An 8,991-nucleotide genomic window follows, 5' to 3' on the forward strand; every position below is an offset into this window, starting at 1 on the left:
CCGGGCGCTGCGGGCGGGAGCCGATGGTGGCTCGGCGGCCTCACTGGGCTGTGTCCCCCGTTGCAGCGCTGTCCGCTCGCCGGTGCCGCCCGGGAGCTGCCATGRCCCTGCCGGAGTGGCACATCGCCGTGAAGCTGGCGGAGCAGCCGCTGGCCCCCAAATCCATCCTGCGCCTGCCGGAGACCGAGCTGGGCGAGTGCCCGCTGGGCGGCTGCAGCATCTCACAGCTCAAACAGCTCATCACGGGCAAGCTGCAGGAATCCGTGCCGGACCCCGAGCTCATCGGTGCGTGCAGCGGTGCCGCCGCTTGGGGACACCCTCGGCCCGTCCTCGCCGCGGCCGGGACACGGCATCCTGCGGCTGCTGCTGCTGCTGCCGGTGGGAGGGCTCGGTGTTTGTTCCCTGTTTGCTTGGGATCGCAGTGTTCCAGCGCTGTCAGCGCCCTTGTTAGGGAGTATTTGGGCTTCCCAACATCTCTGTGTCCTTGTGAGAGCTCTCATAAGAACTGAGAGGTTTGGCTCTCACACAAAAGGTGACTCTGCCACCTCCTCTATATGAGCTGCATGATTTCCCTCCAGATCCCCAGCTCCACAGTTTCCCTGTGCTGTTCCCAGGGCAGATGGAGCAGCTGCAGCTGCGCAATAACCCCCTTAGGGCTCTAAATCACACCTGAGAGGCCACAGGGCTTTATCTGCAGGCGTTTCTCCCCCCAGACCTGATCTATTGTGGCCGGAAGCTGAGGGATGACCAGACCCTGGATTTTTATGGAATCCAGTCCGGCTCCACCGTCCATGTCCTGCGCAAATCCTGGCCTGAGCCTGACCAGAAACCAGGTGAGGAAATGTGGGGATTACCCCTGCATCTCCTTGGGTTGTGTTTGATGTGGGAGTGAGGAACAGCTTCTCTYGGGATTCGCTCCTGGGAGGCTGCTCTGGATGTTTCCAGGGGAATGACTCCCCTTGTTTGGGAACTCCCTACCTCTTCCAGCAGCGCACAAGTGTTAATTTTCCTGCTGACACAATGAGCTGTGCAGAATGGAAGGGGGATCATCCCTTCCTTAATTACCCACGATCCATTTGAGGGCGTTGCCAAGGAATCTGGAGCAAAGCCCCRGGGATGAGCAGGCTCCTGTGTGCTCCTGCTGTGCCTGACTGTTCAAACAGAGGAGTTGGAGTTGGCATTCCAGAAATGGCGCGTGTGGGAGGATATTCCTGTGTATTTTTACAATCTCAGAGTGCGATCGTTGCTCTGCAGTAACTGCACCAAACCCAAGGATGTAAAAAAATCCCTGAAGTCCTGCTGGGATGTCAGATGGCTGTCAGGGCTGCCTGAGGCTGAGCTGTGTTTTGTTGTGGTGTTTTCCCCGCAGAGCCTGTGGATAAGGTGGCAGCCATTCGGGAATTCCGTGTTCTCCACACTGCCCTGCACAGCAGCCCTGCCTACAGAGATGCCGTGAGTGGGGCTCCCTGCTGCATTCCCAGGCRGAATTTGGCTGTCCCCTCACCTGCCTGGGTAACATTTGTGACATTCCTGGCAGGTCTTCAAGATGCTGGGAAACAAGGAGTCCCTGGATCAGATTATTGTGGCAACTCCTGGCCTCAGCAGCGACCCTGTGGCTCTGGGTGAGTCCATCTGGGATCTGGAGGATCCGAGGGAAGGTTTGACTCTTGATGGGGAAGGGGAGAGGGTTAAATTCCTGACAGGGAGAAGGGACAACCCCTCTGGGAAGAAAAAAAAAAAAACATTTTATATGCTGTGAAGCTTATAATTTATGAAAGGATATTTAATTGCTTCTCTATTTTTGTGTTACTCTGAAAAAAAAAAAAAAAAAAAAAAAAAAAGAAAATAAACGCTTTGGAGTGTAAGAGTGACTGCTCAGGTGTCAGTTGCATTCCTTTGGTGATTTTTGGGGATGGGTTTTGGCTTCAGAAGGATTAGGGAAAGAAGAAATGGAAGGTTTCTCCTTGGGAAATGGGTTCTGGCTTCAGAAAGATTGGGGAACAGTGGGGATGGATGGTTTCTCCTTGGGGATGGGTTTTGGCTTCAGAAGGATTAGGGAAAGGAGGGATGGATGATTTCTCCGGGGAATGGGTTCTGGCTCCAGAAGGATTAGGGAACAGTGGGGATGGATGGTTCTGTCTCCAGAAGGATTAGGGAACAGTGGGGATGGATGCTTTTTCCCTAGCACAGAATTGTTCATTAAATGCAGCCTGCTCATTCTGGGATGGTGCCAGTCCAGGCAGGTGGAATGTGGGATGCAGTCACAGCCTGGCTGTGGGGAGCTGGGGCCCAGACTCCATCCTGCCCTTGAGGTGGAGCCGCTATGGGATTTGCTGGAAAAGCTTCATCCCTTGGGAGTGTGGCTGTGACACAAAGGCTTCAGAGAAACAATGAGTCTATTGATGGTGTTTACTTGTGACTCAGTTCCTGGAAAACAATTCTTGTTTGTCTGTGGCTTTTGTATGTCTGGCTCCTGTTTCTGGTTTCTTGTCTCACTGCRTTTCCTGGGCTTTTCCAGGAGTTCTGCAGGACAAGGATCTGTTTTCCGTGTTTGCAGACCCCGGCATGCTGGACACGTAAGTGCCCCGAGCTGGGCCAGTGAGTCAGCAGTGCCCCAGTGTCCCCTRTGTGTCCCCTGCATGCCCCCTCTGTGTCCTCTSTGTGTCCCCTGCGTGTCCCCTGAGTACCGCCTGTGTCCCCTGTATGACCCCTGTGTGTTCCTGTGGGTGGGAGAACTCTGCTTCTGCTGCCAGAGRGATGCTTCTCCTTCAGAAAATTAACAGGGGATCCAGAAGGATCCTTGGGGAACCAGGGAAAATTAACAGGGGATCCAGAAGGATCCTCCTGGAGCCCCGGTTCCCCAAGGATCCTTGGGGAACAAAGGAAAGGTCCAATGTGGGATCCGGAAGGATCTTTGGTGAGCAATGGGAAGGTCACTGGGATCCAGAAGGTTCCTCGGTGAGCCATGGGGAGGTCACAGGGCTCCAGGAGGGTGAGCCATGGGAAGGTCACTAGCATCCAGAAGGTTCCTTGGTGAACCATGGGAAGGCCCCACATGAGATCCAGAAGGTTCCTTGGTGAGCCACAGGAAAGTTTACCATGCCCAGAGGAGTTGCTGCTGGCAGCGGTGTCACTGGGGGTGGTCGTGCCCTGTCCCACAGGGCTGATTGCGGCGTCCCCCTGTCCCCTGGGCTCAGCCTCGCCCCATTTGTGCCCAGGTTGATCCCTGCCCACCCTGCCCTGGTCAATGCCATCGTCCTGGTGCTGCACTCGGTGGCGGGCAGCACCCCCCTGCCAGCCCCGGACACGTCATCGCGGGCCATGGCCTCGGGCTCCTATCGCGACATGCCAGGTACGTCAGGCTCAGCGGGAATCCTGAAACCCCGCAGGATTCTGAAACTGCTGCCCCTGAAACCCCGCAGGATTGTCAAACTCCTGCCCCTGAACCCTGCGGAATTGTCAAACTCCTGAAACCCCGCAGGATTCTCAAACTCCTGAAACCCCGCAGGATTCTCAAACTCCTGAAACCCTGCAGGATTCTCAAGCTGCTGTCCCCAAAACCCCGCAGGATTGTCAAACTCCTGAAACCCTGCAGGATTCTCAAACTCCTGCTCCTGAAACCCCTCAGGATTCTCAAACTTCTCCCCTGAACCCCGCAGGATTCTCCCAACTCCTGCCCCTGAAACCCTGCAGTATTCTGAAACTCCTGCCCCTGAACCCCACAGGATTCTCAAACTCCTACCCCTGAACCCTGCAGAATTGTCAAACTCCTGAAACCCCGCAGGATTGTCAAACTCCTGCCCCTTTTCCACATCATTTATTCCCCTCCCCGCTGCAGGTGGCTTTCTCTTCGAGGGGCTSTCCGACGATGAAGATGACTTCCACCAGGTGAGCAGCTGGGTGCAACAACTGCTTTAGGGCTTGTGGTTTGGGTTTAAATTTCAGCCCTGAGGCTCTCGAGCTTTTCCCTTCCTGTCTGGCTCCCCAGACGGGTGTGRAGGCAAACATTGACCCTGGCTGCTTCCCTGCTGCTGGAGAGAGCATTTCCCTCAGTGCTGCACTCACAGCGGGACAACGGAGCAGAGGAAACACCTTTGTGGCCAAATTGTGCCTGGGTGAGGGTGAAGCGTGGGAATGTCGTTCCCTGCCCTGCTGTCCTTTCCTCTCCAAAGGACAAAACCTGGTTATTTGGGTTGGAAAAGCACGTGTCAGCAGGGAATTGTTTTGTCACAGGCCGGTGACGCTCAGGTTTCAGGCTGGTGGATGACAGATTGAAAGGTTTCCTGCTGGTCTCCACAGCTGACTGTGTGGAAAAAGCACATCCCRCTGTCGTGTTTGCCTTTCAAAATTTCCACACTTGGGAGTTCCGGGTGTTGGAGGAAAAGGATCTGTGGGAAGGGGAATGGAAACGGGCTAGGTTTGACCAGGACACAAGCCCCAATATCACAGCTGATGCTCCTCTCTCCTCTCTCCTCTTTTCTCTTTCTCTTTTCCTTTCTTTTCCTTTTTGTATCCACACAGAGTACAAGGTCCACCCCTTCCAGCAGCACATCTGGCTCCCGGCCAGCCTCTCTGGGCTACGCGGGGGCTGCGGGCCCTCGGCCCATCACCCAGAGTGAGCTGGCCACTGCCYTGGCCCTGGCCAGCACCCCTGAGAGCAGCTCCCACACCCCCACCCCGGGCACCCAGGTAACTGCGCTGGTCCTGCTTGGGGCTGGGTCATCCAGCTCTGCTTTCCCTTCTTTGGGTGATCCCAGAACCCAGGGAACAGCTGGGTCCTGCCTGGGGCTGGCACACCCACCTCTGCTTTCCCTTCTTTGGGTGATCCCAGAACCCAGGGAACAGCCAGCCCCAGCCCTGCTGGGTCTAGGACACGGAGCTCTGCATTCCCTCAGGGATGAGCCCATCTCAGATCCTGGACACGGAGCTCTTAATTCCCTCAGGGCTGAGCCCATCTCAGCTCTGGCACACGGAGCTGTTCATTCCCTCAGGGAGGAGTTCTTTTCCATTTGATCCCACCCCTGGCACCCAGGGAACAGCCAACACAGCCCTGGTTGGGTTTGGGACCCCTGGCTCTTCATTCCCCCATGGAAATCCGTGATCCATATCTTCCATATGATCCCAGTACAGCCTGGCTCAGGTCTGAAACACCAAAAACCTTCATTCCCCCATGGAAATCCATGATCTGTATCTTCCATATGATCCCAACAYRGCCCTGGTTGGGTTTGGGGCACTTGGCTCTTCATTTCCCCATGGAAATCTGTGATCCATATTTTCCATGGGATCCCAGCACGCAGGGAACAGCCAGCACAGCCTGGCTTGGGTTTGGGATGCCTGGACCCATCATTCCCCCATGGAAATCTGTGATCCATATGATCCCAGTACAGCTGTGGTTKGGTTTAGAACACCTGGAACCTTCCTTTCCTCATTAAAAGCCGTGATCCATATCTTCCATATGATCCCATCACAGCCTGGCTCATGTCTGGGACATCCAAAACCTTCATTCCCCCACGGCTGAGCTCTCTTCCATGTGGGATTGTGGATGGGGTTTGCTGTGGGGTTCCTGTGAGCCTTCTGATCCTACACCTCCTGCTAGGGCCACTCCTCTGGGACGTCCCCGATGTCCTCCAGTGTCCAGTCAGGGACACCCATCACCAACGACCTGTTCAGCCAGGCCCTCCAGCACGCCCTGCAGGCCTCAGGGCAGCCCAGCCTCCAGGTCAGTGCCATCCCCACAATCCGAAATCCCWCTGTTATAGGGTGGAGGTGGAGCTGCCTTCCGTCAGCTGGGAGGGGCAGCACAGACACTGCAGAAATTCTGGGTGGTTGGCCTGGCCCTGGGTCTGTGCAGGGGATGCTGTGTGGGGTGGGGGATGTTTTATGGGGTGGCTGCTCCTTTCCCAGCCCTGTTTCTGTGCAGGGGATGCTGTATGGGGTGGGGATGTTTCATGGGGTGGCTGCTCCTTTCCTGGCCCTGGTTCTGTGTGGGGGTGCTCTGTGGGGTGCGGGATGTTCTATGGGGTGGCTGCTCCTTCCTTGGCCCTGGTTCTGTGTGGGGTGGAGAATGCTCTGTGGTGTGGGTGATGCAGGGGTGGTGGATTTGGGGTCTTTGCAGCATCATCCTGACCTTTCTGGCACCCAGCAGCGTGGCTGGAGCTGCCAGAGCTGGGACACAGCTCTGGGTTTTTTGGACACATCTCTCGTTTTTTGGGACACAGCTTTGGGTTTTCCTGCTGGGATTTTCCCCTCCACCCTTCCCTTGTCCCCTTTGGCAGCAGAGCCAGTGGCAGCCCCAGCTGCAGCAGCTGCGGGATATGGGAATCCACGACGATGAGCTGAGCCTGCGCGCCCTGCAGGCCACGGGAGGGGACATCCAGGCTGCCCTGGAGCTCATCTTCGCTGGGGGCGCTCCCTGAATATCTGCTGGGCTGGTGAGTGCGGGGATGGGAATGGGGATGGGGCTGGGGCTGTGCGGGGAATGCTCTGTGGGGTGGGGAATGCTCTGTGGGGTGGGGAATGCTCTGTGGGGTGGGGAATGCTCTGTGGGGTGGGGGATGCTCTAGGATGGCTGCCCCTTTCCTGGCTCTGATTCTGTGGGGTCAGGGATGCTGTGTGGGGTGGGGGGTGCTCTGCAGGGTGGCTGCCCCTTTCCTGGCCCTGGTTCTGTGCAGGGGACGCTCTGTGGGGTGGGGACGCTCTGTGGGATGGAGATGCTCTGTGGGGTGGGGATGCTCTGCRGGGTGGCCGCTCCTTTTCTCTCCTGGCAGCTCTGAGCGCAGCTCCAGCTCCTCTCTCCAACCTTCTCCCTCTGACCCCCAGGGCTGAGAGCTCGGCGCTTTGTGCGGCGCRGAGGAAGGAAAAGCCGCGGCCCCTGCAGCTCTGCAGCCTTTGCTCTGTCCCCACATCCCTTCCCTGTCTGGCTCCATCCCTGGATTAAATGCATCCAATTCCCCTCCTGCTGTGTGGGATCTGTCCGGGGTTGTGTCCCCGATCTCCRGGGCCACCAAGGGGACAGGGACACTGCAGAAAAAGCTCTGCTGAGGTGGGAGAGGCTGAGGAGGGCACACACGAGGTGACAGTGCCAGAAATGGCAGGGCCACAGCACAAGGTGACGGTGACAGAAATGGCAGAAGCCAATTAACGGCGTTTGCCTGTAATTGCAGTCGCTGGGAGCTGAGCAAAGCTGGGCACAGAGCTGGGCCTGGAGCGGTGGGAGCTGAGCAAAGCCGGGCCTGGAGCTGCACCCTCTGTGGTGGGAGCTGAATAGAGCTGGGCCTGCTGCACTGGAAACTGAGCAAAGCCGGGCCCGGAGCGGTGTGAACTCAACAAAGCTGGGCCTGGAGCTGGGCCCGAGATTAACGAGCCGTGCAAACGGCAGCACCTTCTCCGATGGCACCGCGCCGCTGCTGTGCTGTGACACTGCTCCCTGCTCCTGCCCGGCGCCGATTCTTCCGCAGCTCCGTGATCCTCCCTGATCCCACCGAGCCGGGATTGTTCTCCCCGAGCCGGGATTGTTCTCCCGGGGAGCACCGAGCCGGGATTGTTCTCCCGGAGCCGGGATTGTTCTCCCCGGGGAGCGGCTCCCTGATCCCACCGAGCCGGGATTGTTCTCGGCGCTGATCGTTTTAATCCTGCCGGGAGGATTAACGAATTCCCGGGAGAGGAAGGGGAAGGAGGGGCTGCTTTTGTGCCTCAGGCTGGAGCAGATAAGACTCGACAGACGCAAATCGTTTTCCTCAGCGGCCCTGCCCTCTGCACGCACGGATTTTCTGTGTAAAAACACCGATTAATCCTTTCCCTGAGTCCCCGGAGCCCTGGAAGGGGCAGGACTCGACACCAAGCCCCAATCCCCCGGGATCAGCGCGGATTAGCCGGATCGCAGCTGCTCCTGCCCAAARCCGCGCTCTCCTAGGCTCCAGCTTTGCCTTCCCGTGCCACCCTCACCCTCGATCTGCCGTCCCAAACGCTTTTGTCACATCTTTTTTAGGATGTTCCATCCCTGCCTTGCCCCGCGCGCGTGACGAAGCCGTTTTTCCCTGCTATTTCTGCCTCCCCACGCCCCCGGCTCGCTGAGATCTGCCTGGATTTTGGGGCTGGAAGTGCTTTTTCCCCGATTCCCTCCCCRAAATTGCTCGGGAACAGCCGCTCCGGGGCTGCAGCACAGAAGTTGGCAGCGCTGCCGCTCACGACGCGGGCGCCTGGCAGGGAAGCGCCGCTTGTGCCAGGCTCCTGCAGGCTCGGGGAGCGCTCCTGGCACACGGCGGTGATGCCCACGGGGCTTTGCCAGGCCGTGCAGCAGCAGAAATGGRAAAAAAAAAATCTCTGAAGTGCAGGATTTTGTTGGGTATGGGGGAGGAAGCGTTCCCTGGCACATGCCCAGAGAAGCTGGCGCTGTTTCTGGATCCCTGAAGTGTGATGGGGTGGCTTCAAGGTCCCTGTTCCTAAATTGTCAGGGGTTGAATGTGACACAWTCCGTGTTTTGGGGTCGAGCTTTGATGCCCTGACACCTTCCCCATGTTTTGTSACGTCTCCCACGTTTGGGTTGGAGTTAACCCGCTCTGGCTGGTTCTGTTTGTCCCTGTCCTGTCCCGGTCCCGGCTCCCACCCCGCTCTGAGCCACAGCGCGAGGGCAAAGTCACCTTCGGTGCTTCGATGGGACTGGGGGAAACTGGGAGATTTTGGGGGGGAATCCCATTTTGGGGAGGGAATTCCATTTTGGGATCCCCATTTTGGGGAGGAAATCCCGTTCTGGGGAGGGAATCCCATTTTGGGATCCCATTTTGGGGAGGAAATCCCGTTTTGTGAACCCCGTTTTGGGGAGGGAACCTCATTTTGGGGAGGAAACCGCATTTTGGGGCAGGATTTCTCTGGCTGATCCTTTTCCATCATCACTTCTCTTGGTGCTTTCCTGGCTACTTCCAGCTTTGCCCTTGGAGGAAAAGCCAAAAAAGTGCAATTTTTAGTTTTTCTCTTTTTTCCAGCTGGTTCAGG

The 8,991-nt window shown here is 57.3% G+C and overlaps 1 protein-coding gene across 4 annotated transcripts in view; it reads left to right on the top strand.

Annotated features, from left to right (window-relative positions):
- Positions 1 to 8,985, top strand: part of UBL7 (ubiquitin like 7) — a 9,695-nt gene extending 710 nt beyond the window's left edge. For 2 of the 4 annotated variants that reach the window (XM_057368759.1, XM_057368761.1), the window contains exons 2-12: positions 67 to 285; positions 714 to 833; positions 1,370 to 1,452; positions 1,538 to 1,622; positions 2,519 to 2,576; positions 3,219 to 3,352; positions 3,839 to 3,888; positions 4,522 to 4,689; positions 5,597 to 5,719; positions 6,276 to 6,431; positions 6,820 to 7,150. In XM_057368759.1, coding sequence (XP_057224742.1) covers positions 102 to 285; positions 714 to 833; positions 1,370 to 1,452; positions 1,538 to 1,622; positions 2,519 to 2,576; positions 3,219 to 3,352; positions 3,839 to 3,888; positions 4,522 to 4,689; positions 5,597 to 5,719; positions 6,276 to 6,416 — 1,146 coding nt within the window. In that variant the 5' untranslated portion in view covers positions 67 to 101 and the 3' untranslated portion in view covers positions 6,417 to 6,431; positions 6,820 to 7,150. Of the gene's footprint in view, positions 1 to 66; positions 286 to 713; positions 834 to 1,369; positions 1,453 to 1,537; positions 1,623 to 2,518; positions 2,577 to 3,218; positions 3,353 to 3,838; positions 3,889 to 4,521; positions 4,690 to 5,596; positions 5,720 to 6,275; positions 6,432 to 6,819; positions 7,151 to 7,987 lie in introns of those variants that run through there. The other 2 variants (XM_057368760.1, XM_057368762.1) reach the window with 2 other exon arrangements.
- The last annotated feature ends 6 nt before the right edge of the window (positions 8,986 to 8,991 follow it).

This window comes from Malurus melanocephalus, unplaced genomic scaffold (assembly GCF_030028575.1).
Source record: "Malurus melanocephalus ecotype Western Australia unplaced genomic scaffold, MMel_1.1 scaffold_96, whole genome shotgun sequence".
NCBI lineage: Eukaryota > Metazoa > Chordata > Aves > Passeriformes > Maluridae > Malurus > Malurus melanocephalus.